Here is an 18440-nt window from a genome sequence, read left to right on the forward strand (position 1 = left end):
ATTGGGGCAGTGTTGTCTCAGGAGGAGGGAGGGCTAGAGCGAGTTATTGCATATGCTAGCAGGGCCCTTACAACGCAAGAACGTAAATATGCAACTACCAAAAAGGAGCTGTTGAGTATGGTGACCTTTACAAAGCACTTGAAACACTATTTGTTAGGTAAAGAGTTTGTTTTGCGAACCGACCATAATTCTTTGCGTTGGTTGCATAATTTTCAGGGCTTGGAGGGACAGTTGGCTCGCTGGATTGAACAGCTAGCAAATTTTCAATACAAGATCATCCATCGTCCAGGCAAGCTCCACAGTAATGCTGATGCTCTTTCCAGGCTACCAGCTTTTCTAGAAAAAATGCCACATTGTGATCAGAATCCCTCACAGGGAAGCATAAGCATGGTAACCCAAAATGTGGGTGCAGTACAAGAGACCCCCTCGGCTTCAGTGCCATGTCAGGCAAAAGAGATGGATGAATTGGCTCAGGCCCAGATGGATGACACCGATTTGCGGCGGATAATTGACTGTAAAAAGCAGGCTGACAGTCGTATGCCAGAAGACCCTGAACTTCAGAGATATTCTCCTGTGTGGAATCAGCTTCAAATGCAGGGGTCTAGACTAGTGAGAATTCCACCTTTATACTCTGATGCTGCGTCACAAGTGCAAGTCATCCTGCCTCGGTCCATGGTGCCGAAAGTTTTGGAACAGCTGCACAATGTTTCTACTGGAGGTCATCTGGGGGTTCAGAAACTCCAGGGAAAGGTTAAGGACCGCTTTTATTGGCCAGGATGGTTTCGAGATGTTACAGTATGGGTCAAGGAATGTGTGGATTGTGCTTCGCGTAAGACTTCAGGAAGGCTGCCATGTGCTCCGTTACAGCCATCAGTTATGGCTAGACCATTTGAACGGGTGGCACTTGATATCCTTGGTCCTCTCCCAGAGACGGCTAGTAAAAATAAGTACATTCTGGTTGTTGGTGATTATTTTTCAAAGTGGACAGAGGCTTTCCCACTCCCCAATCAGGAAGCACGCACCATTGCCAAGGTTTTGGCAGAAGCATGGGTTTGTCGCTTTGGTGCCCCACGCAGTATCCACTCAGACCAAGGACGCAACTTTGAGTCCACACTCTTTAAGGAATTATGTGAACTGTTGCATATCCATAAGTCCCGCACATCCCCATACCATCCCCAGACGGATGGGTTGATTGAGCGTTTTAAATCGTACTCTTTTGTCTATGCTGGCCCTGTTTGTGGAAGATAATCAGTTAAACTGGGACACTCTTTTGCCTTATGTGATGTTGGCTTACCGCAGCAGTGTACATGCTAGCACCTCCTTCACTCCATATCAGGTCTTATTTGGACGGGAAATTGTCTTGCCTGTTGACATCATGCTAAATGTGGACAACCAAAGGTCATTTGCCTCAGTGAATGAGTATGTGTCTAAACTGAGGGAGACGTTGTCTCCTGTAATAGAGGCAGTAAAGAAGCACCAGGCTAAGGCATCAGAACGACAGAAAACATCCTATGACTTCAGGGCTAATTTCCAATATTATTCTGAGGGGGAATTGTTCTGGGTGCGGAATAAGGCTAAGAAGCGTGGGTTGTCTCCGAAATTTCAGAGGAGGTACAAGGGTCCATTTAGAGTGGTGATAGGGTGACTGAAGTGCTGGATAGGCTTGTTCCAGTAGAGGGTGGTCCAGAGGGTGTCCATTTCAATCGACTTAAGCCCTTTACCTCTTCTTTAACAGCACCATCACCTCCAGCTTCTGGGTCCAGAGTCGAGGGACAGATTGGTCCCCAAGCGGGGACCAGTCGGCGTCCTCGGGTCCAGTTTGGTGCCAGTTGGGTCTACTTTCGCCAGCCCACCCTGGAGGCCCCGGCAGGAGGGAGGACACCACTAACAAGTCTGGAGGACCGGGTCCCTGTGGGGGATGACCGGGACCCTGTGGGGGATGACCGGGACCCTGTGGGGGATGACCGGGGGACCCTGTGGGGGATGACCGGGACCCTGTGGGGGAGGACCGGGACCCTGTGGGGGAGGACCGGGACCCTGTGGGGGAGGACCGGGACCCTGTGGGGGAGGACACGAACCCTGTGGTGGGGGACAATGGACGAATTGTAGGAGCCTCGCAAGGAAACCTATCCGCCGAGGGACCAGCCACTCTTTCCGGGGGCCTGCCTGGTCCCCCAGCGATGTCAGACGCGGTGGCTGTGCCTGAGTCTCCAAGGGAAGAGTCGGTAGCTCCGTCGACAGGGGGTGGACGTTCGAGCCGACAGCGGAAGCTACCGGTGTGGTCTCGAGATTACGAGATGGCACCGTAGTGACTCGAGGACGAGTCTTTTTGGACAAAAGGGGGGAAAGTGTGACGTGAATGCGCCTGCATGGGCACTGATTAACTGACCTGAAACAGGTGTGTTAATCAGCGGAGGAACTCACAGCTGGGAAACTGACAGCGGAGAGAGAAAAGGCAGTGGAGAACTGTGAATGGAGGTTGGAGGACGCTACATGTGACTCGGCACTCTTTTGGGTGGGAGGGTGTCGTTGGCAGCGGATAGAGCTGCCGGCGACGAAGACAGCCAGACAGGAAAGACGTTAGAGTGTCAGGATCGGGAGGCCTGTTACCTCCTATAGATAGTCAGGGCCGGGGGTTTAGTGAGTGCGAGCCGCGATCCCTCATTACGCACGGCGGTGCCCAAGCAACACGGACACCAGCTGTAGTGACTCAGTTCACGTCGTCCAGCGAAGCCGGGTCTCGCCAACTGGCGAGTTACGTATACCCATTTATATTGTATGTCTGATTTTAGAAGTATTTTACAGTGTATGGAAGGAGAGCAGCAGGGGAGAGGCTACCACGAATTGGAGCTCTCGCCCTAAACTGTTGGTTGGGTCATTGCAGTGTGTGTGTGCTGTGTGTGTTCATTTTGCCTAGTTGTGTGCCTCCGGCAGAGGGTGCCGTGTTCTTGGTGTGGTGTGCCGCGTTAAACGCTAGTAAAACTAGCCCTGCTGAAGTGTATTTAAAAGTGGACTTCACAGTCTAGTGGGGGTTTCTGGTGCCCGTGGACTCGCTTCCTCTTGTTCTCTCCTCTCCTCTTACCAATGAACTGTTGTTAAAATAAAGATTGTCCTATATTTTGTACAAAGCTGCCTCTGTATTTATTGGAAGGTTCTGACAAAGTGGTAGTGTTTCCTGCCACACCTGAAGCGAATCCAACATATATTACATTAGCATAGCAACCGAAGCTAAACTGACTACTTGTATTTTTATTATGATTCTACTTGTGATAGTCGGACACGAAAACCTGTGCAGCCCATGTATTGATTCCATCCGATAGCTGCTATAATACAAAACGTCTGCCTCTCTCCACAATGATCAATAACAGTGAACGGATGGTCCAAATAAGGTACAAATAAACAGAATCAGACGAAGCCTGTTGCCTGACTTTATAAAGTGTGTTTATAAGCACTACTGCTTGTAGGCAGGCATGACAGTCGACCCATGTTCAGGGGAGGTGGGTTTAGTTTCCTGCACGCCTCGACGTAAGCAACGTCACCTCTTAGCTCCGAAGCTCTTGCCTCTAGGCCGACAATTTTTTGGAGCTGGAAGTGAACCGGATTCCGGAGCTAAGAGGTGCGCTGCGGTGTGAACAGGAAAAACCGGCACTTTTCAGGCTCCAGCTCCGAGCCGGAGCTGAAAACGCGTTGGTGTGAAAGGGGCATGATAGCTGTTGAGGAAGAGGGGATTATTTCTGAATCACTTTATTTCACTTACTTTCCCCCTACAAGTGTGTGGATGTTGACTTAGTGATGGTTTTGTAAAACACTCAAAATCTCTAATCATATGGCTACTTAGGATGACATGTATATGTGTGTGGCAGGAATCACACATCTAAAAAGGAGCTTTATTGCCACACCAAGATATTATTATTGTTCTCTAAAAATCCCATGGTCTAAATGTTTGGCCCATCTGTTTCTTGCTTCCCCTGAAACTGTGGTTCTAAATCCCCGCTCCATCAATCATTTCCGACTTGTTATCACCTTCCACTGGAGTACGAGTGTGTTCTTGGTCCCACTGGCCTTCCTGGGAGCATTGGGAAGATCCGGCTCTGAGCTCAGAGTGGTGAAGTTCACAGCCTCCGACGGGCTTCCCTGTAAACAGTTACACATGGCCTGGACCCTGAGGAGAGACGGACAAAGTGTTTACAAACGGTTCCCCCGTGCACTGTAGTTCAAACAAAAGCGGGCAGAGGGTTAGGCCAACCTGACATGATAGTCTGTTGCTGGTCGAAGGTCTTCTAAAGTAGCACTTATTTCTTCCCCGCTGCAACAAAAGCAGAAACAGAAATATGTTTTATTCAGCGTTGTAAAACCTTGTGTGAGAATTGGGAATGTTGTAGCATCCTGCTGCTAGTGCTCACCAGTACATGCTGTTGTATTTTCCATCTTTGCCGCTAAATGAGATGGAGACCTCATAGCTGAGGGGCTCCGGGGGGCTGCAGTCGTCCTCCACACTGCCGTTGTCACTCTCTGGCCTGGCAGGCGCACTCCAGCTCACAACCACTCCTCTGCCCTGGATGTCTGACACCTATCATATCATGAAAGACAGATGTGAGTCTTGATAACACCATCAAACCTACACAACAAATGCTTTTAGTACTCAAACCACGACACCTGCCACATCCTCAAATACACTCTTTTACAAAACTGTTACTTCCTCTACCAAAGTGAAAAGAGGGTCATGTCAGACCTGTGTAAACTATTCAAGAGAATGTATTCACATAACTTGTTAGAGAAAAACTCATTAAAACATTACATTATATTTTGGGAAAAGGTTTCAGGCGCTTGGCAGGGAACCCTAAGATTTGTCATTCTGTTTTGAGGAGATTTATAAATAGCCTGAGCTAAACAGCAGGGAGGATTCATATGAAGAAGAACTCAATCAGGTCAAGTCTGTATCTAGCTTACTCCTAGACTTGTTTTGCTACTTTTACAAGCAGACCTTAGCGACAGTGTTTTACATCTTATATGAGGTCAAGGAAGCTCTATTTCTCCCAACCAGCTGCTCTTAAAACAGCTACTCTTTATGTATCCACATGTCTGCTGAAAGCCCAGAACTCTAAACCAGGGTTTGCAAGGAGAATTTCACTGAAGAGAAAAGGACTTTAGCATCCACGTATATTTCTATCTGATTATTTCCTTTAGTTCAATGTAATCTTGTATTTAACCTATATTTTTCCAGGGATTCTGCTATTGAGATTTATAATCACTTTAACAAGGGAGTCCGGGCCAAGAAAAGCAGCATAAGGTTTCACATAAATTAAGAAACAAACTTTAAAACCAGCAAAGCAGTAAAAAAAACAACAACCATAATGTCATTCTATATGTGTGGTGTAATTTAAAGCGTGTCTACAATCCACCAAGCATGGTGCCATGAGGATGGGATGGCTTGGTAATTGTTTAGTTAAAAATCCTGCGAAGAAAATCTCAAAACTTTGATTAACTACTAGCGGAATTGTTTGCTGGCACATTTGGGAATATACATCCCCACATGGATGCTAGTCAGCAGGTCTAACTCCATTAGGAAGATGTCAGCAAGAATTCATCTTGGATGTTAATAGAATGTTTAATGATGCAACACATGTGCATCATTAAAGGGTTTCTTATAAACACAGCTCTAATAGAGTCACAGAAAATCATGCAAATTGCATTAAGATGAAGAAAAACAATAAACTAAGAAAGCAGAACTGAATACTAACCACTGGTGTACTGATGGTACTCAGGAGCGCTTGCAGGGCTCGAGCTTCTTCATCCAGCTCTGAGGAGAGAAAAACATGTAAATATGGTTAGAAAACACCTCCATCTTAATAAAATCAACATGAAATTAGGATTCACCAAGGATTGTGGCAAATGAAGTGCATGTTTTGAACAAGAAATTGATATACCGACTTATTCTTGTTAATGGAAATGTAAAATCTATCTTGCTATTGTAAAATGTCATGCCAAAACGTCATGTCTGTGTGCTTCTAAGACAGTGTAGTCACAGGTTTAACTGCACACCATCTATCCATAATGTTAACTGGTGGTATAACTTTTGTTTGATAATCACTTTTGAAGAGGAAATGTAACGTTTAAGTGTCAGTCGTTAAACTTCAAAGCTCTCAAAATGGGTTCATAAATTCAAAATTACACATCAGTATGCTCATGGTGTTTCTCTCAGAAGCCTCATCAGAATCAAATGCAATGCAGTTAAAATAAATGATGCAATCATGAGTGGGTTGCTGCCAGTCATAGTCATTTCCATGTTCACAGAGTAGTTCATCGCTAATTATGTACATTTGTTTGGCCATCTCTGATAGGATGCAATCGCTGTACTTTAAAGTGGACCTATCATGCTATTTTTAGGCAATAGCATAGGTCAGATATATAAAAAAGATATAAAAAACATGTCTATGAAGTGTTTTGCTCCAAAAAACAGATCACCCATTCTAGCCATGCCTCATATCTCTCTATTTCACTTCCTGTTTCAAAAGTGCTGATTTTGGGTATAAAGCTTTAAAAAATATATATATATAAAAAGAAAAAAAGGAGGGGGCTGAGCTTATGCGGGACATGCTACCGGCAGATACTGCGGTAATGAAACGCCATATCATGGATTATCAAGGATTATGTCTGAAACAGTATGGAGCTCAAAGGCTCACCACAAGGTGAGTTCCTTTTTATTTCCTGCTTCTTCACACACATGCTCTGTGCAGTACATGTTAGCTCTGAGTGTTAGCGATGCTAATGTAAACATGACCATATTACGTCCAAAACAGTCGGGCATTGTTTCTGATAGCAACGTTTCTGACACATATTTATGTATAAAAGACATCAAAAAGTGCATTTTGCATGATAGGTCCCCTTTAACTTTTAAAAGTAAAATAAAATGACAGAATTATTTGAAAACATCCTACATTGTAGAGGCTGTTTGGGCAGGCTGTTTTAGGCATTTTTTATTTCCCACTAAATCTCAGCAAGTATGTAAGCCCTATTGAGCGAGTTATCGAGATTAACCATTTTGCCAGCCTGAACCAATTTAATGGGAGTCTTTTTTTTTCTTTCCTCAAGGCATACTGACTCCAAGGAACATACACTATCCCGGCAATTTTCGCCATAAATTTGCAAAATTAATAATTCCTGTGCTTAAATTTGCTTAAAGTGTATTCTATTAAAAAAGATAACTTACCATTTAGAGATACTTGTATAACTTTGGTTTTGGCCGACATTAACCCCGTACAAATATTTGTTCACCTTCCATGCAGGGATTCCATAACATTCATGAGGCCATAAGATGAAATAATGTTTCATGAAATGTTGTGTTGCTGTTCCTTCACTGCCACCAACTGCAGCAGCTAAGGAGGCACAATGTCAGCGCCAACACAACACACTACTAATATCCGGGAAATGCTTTGAACATTGTGCGTCAGCCTAGTTTTAACACTAAAAAAACATCTTCCCTTTCACTTCCTTACCTCCTGACTCTCCATGTCTCCCCCTGCCTCTCTGTTTGTCGGGCCCGGCCACTGCATGGCTGAGCGGTCCCTGCTCCGCCTCCAGCGCTTTCCCTCCGACGCCGTTGTGAATGTCCACTGTCGGGGGGCTGCTGCGAGTTTTCTGCGGCGAGGAGGGAGGGCTGTCCTTGACCTGCCCTCCACATCCCTGACGGTCCTTCAGTTTCTTCTGCAGACGCTCGTACGTTTTGCTAGTTCTGTCGTCTCTGTGAGAAAACAGCGGGCGTCCATGTTGGGGGTGAGAATCTGAAGAGACTGAAGGACAAAAAGGCAACAGTTGTGAGTTTGTACAAACACACAGGAGTAGAAAAAAGACTGATAGCCAGAGGATAAGGTCAAACCTCGCAGGTTACCAAATCCCCTTTTCCCATTTGACAAAATAACACCCTTATAACAGTAGCTTCAGTGGGAAAGGTTACAAACAGAATTCATTTCCGGAAGGAATGACACTGCAGCGGTCAGAGTCAAATATAGCAGTTCGAGCTCCGACTGACACAAGGGTGGACATGCTACATTTCTAAGTGATGTGAGTTGAAGATAATATTTAATGAATAAGAACAATAGGCATTTGGACAATTCATTTACATACAAAACTAATTAATATGGAGACACCAGACTCCAGTGGCAATGTTACCTCGCTGATCACCGTAAAAAAACAGAACTCATGAGAAACACAATTTTAAAAAATCACAACCGTCTTGGTTTAGTCTTTTCCACAAACAATCATAAACTCTGGTTTGACAGTTTAAAGTGAAATGGATAAGTCTCCTTCCATACACTGTAAAAAAAATTGTTACCAACCAAATAGTTTCTACAGTTAACTAAACATAAATGCATACTCCTCGCCAGGTTTTAGCAGATTTTCCTGTGTTTCAAAATATTGTATCAACGCACTTATTGCGTTGGGAAAGGGGTTTATAATAAGGCATACTGAGGTAAACACTTAGATTAAGAAACTGAGATAGTAAATAAAGCCTTGATTGCATAACTCCACTGTGCAAATGAAGTGATGGGACAAGTACATATAATTAAACCAAAACATTCATCAACAATAAAATAATACAGCGGGCTCCAACTCACCCTGCTCTGAGTAGATATGAGCTGGATGGTACTGGGAGATGTACTGAGAGCTCATGTCACCCACCCCCCCTCCCATGCCCGTGTACAGGTGGGGTGGCGGGGGCATCATGGCAGGGTGTGGGATGAAGGCAGGCAGGTGGGCATGGGGTGGAGGTGGAGGGTGGTGGAGGGGGGAGTGGCCCCCTGGGTGGAACTCTGGTTGCTGGGGTAAGACCAGAACCCGCCGCACTCCGTTTTCTTCTATGATCTGAGAGGAAACACACAGAGAGAAGATATCATGAAGCTGCTCAGAGTTCCACAAGATGCCAATCGGCACACATTGCGCTGGAAATAGTTTAGAATGAAAACCTGTGAAACATATCCAGGAGGCACATAGATTGGAGGCACTGAACCATTTGGAGACATCATGGGAACCTGAGCAGGACCTGCGAAGAAATAAATAAGGGTGAGATCAGCTTCCCTCAGGGCAAACAGCAGTTTCATTTATGCTGCAAATATTAGAGCAGGGAACAAGGTATACATTTGTAGTCTGACCCGAGTCATAAAAGCTTTAGCCTGGGACCCACAGCAAAAACTGTTTTCATATCAAACCAAATTGTTTATGGCAACAAATGATCTCACACACACACAAACGCATAGTGATGGGTATGTTTGAAATGTATCGATTCCGGTTCTGCTTGTCGATTCCGGTTCTTATCGATTCCCCGTTTCGATTCCAAAATTGTAAAAGAAAGAGGTCAAACGTTTAGATAACAAAAATATCTTTATTCTTTTAAGCTTTAACTGACATTTTTACAAATAAAAAATATACATGCAATACAAATGTATTGCACAATAGCTGCTTTATTTTAACTGAGCAATGCCTGTGGCAAGCTATTAGCCGGCATTACACTGTGCCTTGTCTTTTTTTTTTTTTAATGTAGTGGAGCCTCACTTCAGAGCGTTTACCACGACCCATCTTTGGTGTTATGAAATGACTGAGCTCGTGAAATGTCTACGGGAGGGCGGGGGGAGCCTCGCTGCGGGGCAACTGTGGACCTCTGTCGCCTGTAAGCGCAACATACATGATGCCGTTATTAAGGGCGGTGCCGGCCTTCAGCGTACCGAGCCGGCCTTCAGCGTACCGAGCCGGCCTTCAGCGTACCGAGCCGGCCTTCAGCGTACCGAGCCGGCCGTCAACGGCCCGCTGACGACCGGCCGTTCTGTGATTCTCCAGGTCCGCCCTGTATTCCACCGGGTCACCGCGGCGCAGACGGACCCACTGGAATACAGGGTCTACCGCGTTTAGGAACCGTTAAGCAGAACCGAAATGGTGTATTTAGTATGGGTACCCGGTACTTTCTTATCGGTTCTCATCTGGAACAGAGTTTCGGTTCCCAACCCTACAAACGCATGAACGTACAATAACATAATATTAAAATCTTCATTAAATCTTAAAAAAAGGTATTCATAAAGTCCCACTGAATAAAAGGATAAATTAAATTATTAAATTGTTTCCTTTCCTAACCATGCCAGCGAGCTATAGAACCTTTTTAATTCACTCATAGATAATACGTTTTATTTACCTGCAACCCAGGACAGGCGTTATAACTCCCATCTTGCAAGCTATTGCATATTACACATGGCTGATTTTTACTAGAGCCATCCATTTAGTTCAAAACCAGCCTACATTTCCTATTGTATTAATTTCTAAACCTATGAGTTGGAAAAGGCACAGAAATGCATTTTTTTTTAAAAACTGGCAAGGCATGAAGAGCACTTTATAAAAGTGCTGAGGAACAACAAAGATTCCTGCGTGGCTGTGTTGTAGGGAAAGGAACGGCGGCTTAGCTCAGCTCAGAGAAGTGACAGCTCAGCAGAAAGCCAAAGAGAGAATAAGGGAGAGGGACCACGGCGCCAAGTTTGCACAATCGCACATTTCTCCCCTTACAAACCTAAGACATAAACACTGTGGCCCCAACGCCAGATGTCATGCGGGGGAGCAAAAGAAGATCCACAACACACTGACCTCCCGGCAGCCTGCTCGAGGAAGAGTTTTCCTTCATTTTGTCAAAGCTGGTGTAGGCAGCGAGACGGCGCTTTTAAATGAGCAGCCATATTGGACCCACGACTACAGAGGCTGGCTTTGTAATGACACACTGACACCTCCCATTTCTAACCTCTGGCCTCTCCTCCCCAGGTGCTGAAGTCCAGACTCCACCTCTCCGAGAAACAACAAGAGACTGATGATAGATGGACCGTTGGCAGTTTGTTAAGCAAACCTAGTGAAAGCTAATATTGTCCAACACAACAGACCTGCAATAAATCCTACTGAGCCTTTATGAAGGTAATAAAGTTCAGATATGGTTCAAACTGGTTTTTGTACTGGTCTTTTTATGAGGTTGAAGTTTAAGGTGTTTCTGGTTTGATTGTACTTATATTAAGTCCAACCTTAGACTAAATATTAGAAACACCTCAAGTTGTTAGAGCGATTGTATGGCATTAGTTTAGCTACAGTAGGTGAACCTAATAAACTGTACAATCACTGTGCCACTCAACAACCACATGCAGAAACAGGGTGGGTTTGCAATTAAGAGAATAGGTTTTGTTGGTACAGTTGTGATGCACTGGCTTTCCTTACATGCTTTAATGCTGCCTGCCATGCACTGAGCATATAATAGCATTTGTTCATGAAAAGAGCAGCAGGTGAAAGGTGCTTTTTGTTGTGCGAACCAGAAAACCTTCAATACATTTCAAGGTAAGTAGCATATTTTACTACACTGCTGCCCTTTCGCAGTTGCTCACTAGATTTGTAGTACGGTAGTTTTTCGAATTGTGTTAACAGTGCTGATCAGAAATGCTGTCATTATAATGGAACGCAGCCCATTATTAGTATTTGTAAGGAGCAGTTCATTTATGGTTACTTTTGTATGAAGTGTGTCTGTATAAATATATGTTTGTGTATATACTGAATATACAACTAAGCCGGCAAGTCATACTCCCGTTCCTATAAAAGGTTAACACAAATGTATGACAGTTTAACTTTTCAGTCTGTGCACATATTTTATATTTGTAATGTTAAAGGCCCCTTGGGGACAGGCATTGAAGAAAGCAGTATACCTGCTTTTAGACATTCCTCTAGATATTTTTGGGCATTTCTTTATATTGCATGTATCCCTTTTCATGAATATAACAAACAAATGGAATCACAAAAAACAGGTTTAATGTGTATAATGCATGTAAGATCCCAATAGGGTTTCATGAAGGAACTGAACCATTTGTCCAGAAAACATACTGACCAACAAACACCCAAACCGAACAGAAGCACTTCTTTCCACTGTTGTCTTCACTCTACTGCCAGACAGGCAGCCTCACCATGTATTACTTTATGTTGGTTTAAAAGATCTTAAAATAAAATAGATATGGTGCCTCGGTCTACCCGTCATAAACTTCATTGGAAAAGACAGATAGCAGATAGAGCTATTATTCTGGTATCAAAAGGGCAGAACGCTTTGAAGCCCCTCTACTGAGCCACACACTGATAGGTGGAGAAGTGACTCACTGCCTCAGTCAGAACAAAAGGTGGGCAAGGACAAAACCTCAATTCAGGGAGCATGGGAGCGCTCAGCCTGATGAAGGCAGTCACACTGGCTCAGCCCTCATTGATTTCAGATTACAATATCATTTGAGTGGGAGTTCAAAGTGTCGTACGGTTAACTCTACTCCCTTTTAAGACTAATAAATGATGTTGTGCATATGCCAAGTGCCGGCGTGCACCTGCGTGATGACTTATTGAAGCAATTTAAGTTAGTGCCGCCAATGCAGACTGACTGGAAATCTGATTAAATACATTAGCATTCAATATGCCATTGTTTATCCACCCTATGTGTGCACTGACTTCAAGAGTGAAGGGAGGAGACGACCAGCAGAAAGCCTAGGGTGAGGGAGCCACACACAAGGAGAGGAGAGGTAGGTAGGTTGGGGGGGGTGTGTGTGTGTGTGTGTGTGTGTGTGTGTGTGTGTGTGTGTGTGTGTGTGTGTGTGTGTGTGTGTGTGTGTGTGTTGAGTGGGGGGGGGGAACACCCACTCTTTTACATCAGACTGACGCACGAGGGCTGACAGAGATCCGATAGAAAAGGCCACATCCCCCTTCCCCCCCCCCCCGAGTCAACCAGAGCATTGGTTATGCTGACGTGGCCGTGGAGTGCCAGCCTTCCAAAGGAAGCAGCCACGGGAAAAAACATCAGTCCTACCTCAACAAAACGGCAGGCTGCCATTGGGCCAAGAATAGCCACAAACAAGCTACCCGTTCTGGCAGTGTAAACAGAGGCTCTGCACTTTGAGAAAACCCATCACCTCCTGTCCAACATCCAATAACCCGGCTTCACCGCCACGCCTCTCGGGTAAAGCCAGGATCAACTGGTGCTGGGAAGCTGCCAGAGATGGATAATTGATCCATTTGGGTAAAAGAGCCCAAGCGGAGACCTATTTAAGGCCAGGTGCATGTGCGCACACACACACACACACACACACACACACACACACACACAGGCGCAGGGTGGTAAGACCAATTGGAGCACCCGCCTGCTCACTTTTGTCTAAAAATGGATAGATATAACAACAAACAAAGTGGGATTTGCGCAGGTCTAATAAGGCATACTGAAAACCGACTTGGGAGGCGTAACAATCCAAGCGATCCTTCAAGTTTAATCGGATGTGCAAATGAACCATCAATTAGATGTAGAGTTAAATAAAGCACACAAACTAGATGGAAGCAAACACAAGGGTGTTCAAATCAAGAATGGCACACAGACGCAAGGAAACAAGACTGAGACGGGCAGAACAACCGATCAGTGAGAAAGAGTGGTTTCATATGGGAGCGCTCAATGAGCTCTCAATGGCAACATGATGAACTGTGAGCCTATAAAGATGGAGCCGGCCAGATTATTAATTAGAGCTAATAAATTGTCTCCATCCACAAATAAGAAGGAGAGGGAGAGAGGATAGGGAAGGGAGGCAGACTAACTGACAGAGGTTACCAATTACAGCCAAGCATTGGAAAGAGGCTAAACACTGAACTGTCAATGAAACAAAAGTATTCATTGCAAGACGAAACCCTAACGTTGAATCTTAGAGGAAACACTGGCAGATGGTTCTCTGTGCATGCAATGGTACATCCTTTTTTGCAGGCAGGAAAGATCTTCCATCAATTATGAGGGTAGTTATTTTGTAATAAGGTTACATTTTATCAGAAGATTAGGAAGCCTTGGCTGCGTAGGCTCATTCTTGGCAAGGCTGTTTCTTCACAACATGCTATTTATCTCTACAACCGTCCCAGATCCAGGCACATAGAGAAGGGAAGCAGGTGGGGGGGGAAAGAGGACAAGGGCATTCTGTGTTGATCTGTTTGCAAACAGGAGCCGGAGGGAGGAATCTGCACAGTAAACAACGGAACAATTTAATAAAAATAGCCTCTTTTTTTGGAGTTCGTAAACTTATATTTCTGGCATTTTCATGGCAAATTGCCTGAATGAAGTTTACAGGAGGGGAAGGGCTCCGTAACCTTCATGCTTGTGTCTGATATATAACATCACCCTGTTGCTGATGCTTTTACCTAGAACCAGAGAAGGGCCTGAACCACATCCCGGATATATATATTTTTTTATTTGGCTGTGTTAAGGATATGAGGATCCCACTCCAAAACCACTGTCTCCTGTAACAAGGACGCTAAACTCACAAACGGAATGTGGACAACTCAATATAAACTAAAAGGGCCGTGGACACGGAATCGCCACGTTCGTCCGGATATCCAACCCCTGACTAAACTCAGAAGATAATGGGAGGTAGGGGTCTTTAAAAATAAAAATAAAAAACATGTTTTTCTTCTTGCATCCTCTTTACCTTTCCTCCCTCCCCCTTTGCATCAACGCAGCAATGGGAGAATGAGTCACTAGCTCAATCGTTCTCCAGGCCCCTCGCTGCAGAAGCTGTGAATGAACCTCGTCTGTGTGCGTGTCGGTACGCACATGTTTGTGTGCATGTACTTGGAGTTGGGTGGGGGAGGTGGCGAGTATAAAAATAAAGTGTTACCGTGGCTAATGTGTCTAATGTCGCGGTCGGATTGTGTGAACCATATGTGATGAGTTTTGTCTGTTAGAGGGCGCTGGCTGTGAGGAAACATGCAACCACCCCAACGTGGGCTTATGAGTTCACATCTGAATGGATATGACCATGCAAGCCACTTCAATTTACTACACTGTAGGAAAAAAATAATGGAGTGAACAACACAATACCTGCGCCATAGCACATGCCCAGTTTCATGATGGTTACATATCCTTGTTGCCCACTCAATAGTCACAATGTAAACTCCATGGAAGGCATTGAATACATTCAGGGCTAGTAAGTTGAGGAATATGTAGGAGGAGACCACGTGTCAACAGACTTAATGAAATTTAGCATGGAGAAAAGGAAGGACATGCCTGAAAAACTGACACATTTATGTCTGAATCTTTTGTCCCTTGTGGCAAAATAACTTCTATCATGATTTAATCTAAGAATGTGGCTTTTAATGGTTTCATTTGCTTCATTCGTGTATAGTCACCTCTACATCTGTTTTAAGTGTAAGGCTCTTGAAAGTAGATGCGAGGCATTTACAGATCCTATTATTCATCCCAGAGAAAATGTGACTAATACTTTGTGGTGCAGGGGATGATTTTGCATCATAGATGTATTTGTCTTCAAAAATAAGACTCTTCATTACGGAGGATTGCAGAACACTATCATGTACATTTTTCTGATGTGCTTGTTGAGAAATGGGACCAAGAGGTTCCCAATACTGATATGGCACTATCGAAATTACTTCCTTAGTCCTGAGTTCTGGATTAAGTCGTGGACTTCGGGTCGTGGCTGAACATGTCTCTGCGGTCCTGCCTTGGGACTCGTCATGCTGCTTCCCTGATGGCTCCCACAGGATTGTAGCTGACATCCTCGTGGATTCATCTTCTTATTACAAACACATGCATTTCCTAACATTCGGTCTATATGCTGTAAAATGTATTGTCTCTTCGATTTACACACGGCATCTATTGCACGTCTGTCCGTCCTGGGAGAGGGATCCCTCCTCTGTTGCTCTCCCATGTTCTCCTTAAACTGTGGATTTTCTCTGGAAGTTTTTCCTTGTACGATGTGAGGGTCTAAGCTCTAAGGACAGAGGGTGTCGTTTTTCTCATACTGATATTCTGAACAATCTGTGCTGTTGCATTTGCTGTAAAGTGTCTCTACTGTAGGCTATTTTTATTTTATGTACAGCACTTTGGCTCGACCAAAAATCGTTTATAAATGTGCTATATCAATAAAACTTTATTTGATTTGATTAAAACAGTTTTCAGAACCGCCACACCTTTTTGATGTCGTATTAAGCCAGGCTCTGCGAAAATATTTCTGTTACTTTCTGAAACAAACAACCATCATTCCCACTTACCTCGTGTTGTGATTGTAAGCTGAGTTTCAGCTTCACTCTAGATGCCTTTTTGTATCTATTCTTGTCACTTTTTATGTGTACAACCAAGTGTATTACTATGAATGTTCAGGAGGAACTTCCAAAAAACGTGTGATAAACCTATTTCCAAAACAAACTATACTAGTGTATTTGCACCTCTTCACCGCACAATGTCAGATGCTCAATGGTGCACATCCTGTCTGCCCAGTTTCAGGGGCAGGCGACATGACAGCCTCAAGTCCCACTGATAGACTAGCACCATCAGGAATGAGATGAGGTATTTCACAGCCATGGCATCAGCGATAAGAGACAAGTAGGCAGATGGGCTGACTGACCAACCAGTATCTCGCAGAGGACACTGGAAAAAGGGCTACAAGTGAGCCAGGTTTATGCATGCACATACCAGCGTTCAGACACACTCTCTTTAGCTCCCTGTCGTAGTGCCAGGAAGGCTTTCTTTGCATTTTCTGGATAAGGCACATCTCTATCAGACTCAATAAGCCGAGTGGAAGTAGACGGTGCTTTCAGCCTTCATCCACAGACTGAATCATCCAAAGTGATGTGAATCACCGGCAGGCTAAGTCAGATAAAGAAGTGGATCTAATCAACCCTATGGTCCTGATGCTGACTTGCCTCATCATTCACAGAGCTTATCAGGTGGAGTATCGCTTTGTGCCAGTGATACAGCCTTCAGATGTACAGTGGCAGACGCTGAGAAAAGACAACTCCGGGAGCGCAGGGGATCGTAAGGGCACGTCCACTCACGTAAAGATCTCCTCTCATGGCAATGAGGAGAGCTTCGCTAAAGGCCCGCCCTCCAAGGAAAATGCCATCCATAAACTGCATTTTACAAGATTATCTTTTCATATTGAGCCGGCAGTCATGCGCTTACACGTAGAAATTACACACATCCAGCTGCTAAAAATACATAATTGAATACACAAATTGGTGTGAAACGTAGCATATCCTGGAAAATATGTGTAAACCAGATCTGGCTTTGTTACTGTGACTCACGCCGTCCCCGTCAGTACATACTAGGGTAAAAGGTGAAAGCATGCATATACACAACAAGCACTTAAGTGAACAAGGATACTTTTTAGTTGTGGACACACAACAAACCAAACCAACCAATGTGCATACATGGCTGCATGCAAACACACACACACTCTTCTTTCTTCCTCCTTGCACCGCAAGCGGTGAGTCATCCCTCTATTCGCGTCACTGAGAGATGAGTGCACCCTGTGACAGGCCAGTTAGAAGCAGTCTCACTGATCTATGTGGCACCTCTCTCCCTTTGTTTCTCCTCTGATGGAGAGACTATGTATGCTCGCTCCCTATTAGGAAGGTTTACTCAGCTCGTAATGGGGGGGCTGGTGTGGGAGCTCAGTCAGACCGGAGCAGGGAGAAGAGCCCCTGCGTGAGGAAACAGTATGATGGCTTAAAGCCTGTGAAGGATCCTCATCTAAACCTAAATGCCTGAGGCCAATTGTCTTATTGTCATTCATATACGTCACAAGGCATAGTTTAAGGCTACAGACAAGACATACCAGTGTCTTTCCACAGTGAGACACTAAGCACTGGATAATACATTGGTCATTACATATATGCAAAAATGTCGAGAGCCTGCCTGCTGTAGTCACAAAGGGTAGCAATCATTGTTTCCTCACAAACCGTTATTAGGCATCCTTTATCTTTCTTTATTACATCAAATTGAAGGGAAAAAAATGTTCAGTGAGCTCACAGAAAATGTCAATATGCTGATGTCCGTGGAGCATAACAAACAAAGCCAATCATTTTCAGATCTGTGTTTTCCCGGGCAACTACATTTTATCATAATCGTTTACAATTACTGCTCCACAGCTCTACCTCTTACTACTCCAGCTGTCTTCAGTTCACAATGTCGGCGACGTGTTGAAGCCAGACTTCATTGTTGCTGTCACAAAGACAGTGCAATCACCAACAATTAAGGATAAGGAAATGACTGCCATGAGGACAAATAACAATGTGTAACACATCTCACTCAAACACCGCCTTACTGCCCTGACGCCTCTACCAACACACTGTAATCATACCATATGCTTGTTTTACATTATGGTAATATACAGGCACACTGATCGTTTTTTTAATCTGTCAAATCAAACAGGCAGAGCGGCTTGACAAACGACATACAGCAAAATAGCTAAGGGGGGGTATAAGAGTATGACAAATCAGGAAGATAATAATGCAGGGTGGGACATTTGGTGCTACAGGAAGCGTTGTAATAGAATCAAATTAAATTAAACATCACAGTTACTTTACTGATGTATAAAGACAATGGTATGTTTTGGGTAAGGAGGCATGTGTGTGTC

General features: G+C 44.3%; 1 protein-coding gene across 4 annotated transcripts in view; it reads right to left on the reverse strand.

Annotated features, from left to right (window-relative positions):
- fndc3a (fibronectin type III domain containing 3A) overlaps positions 1-18440 on the reverse strand; it is a 58486-nt gene that overhangs the window by 23288 nt on the left and 16758 nt on the right. For 3 of the 4 annotated variants that reach the window (XM_034096716.2, XM_071205106.1, XM_034096717.2), the window contains 7 exons: positions 8964-9040; positions 8616-8862; positions 7497-7790; positions 5742-5800; positions 4404-4570; positions 4247-4306; positions 4024-4162 (listed from right to left, as the gene is read on the reverse strand). In XM_034096716.2, coding sequence (XP_033952607.1) covers positions 4024-4162; positions 4247-4306; positions 4404-4570; positions 5742-5800; positions 7497-7790; positions 8616-8862; positions 8964-9040 — 1043 coding nt within the window. Of the gene's footprint in view, positions 1-4023; positions 4163-4246; positions 4307-4403; positions 4571-5741; positions 5801-7496; positions 7791-8615; positions 8863-8963; positions 9041-10623; positions 10810-18440 lie in introns of those variants that run through there. The other variant, XM_034096720.2, reaches the window with a different exon arrangement.

The sequence above is a fragment of the Pseudochaenichthys georgianus genome, chromosome 13, assembly GCF_902827115.2.
Source record: "Pseudochaenichthys georgianus chromosome 13, fPseGeo1.2, whole genome shotgun sequence".
In the NCBI taxonomy this organism is placed as follows: domain Eukaryota; kingdom Metazoa; phylum Chordata; class Actinopteri; order Perciformes; family Channichthyidae; genus Pseudochaenichthys; species Pseudochaenichthys georgianus.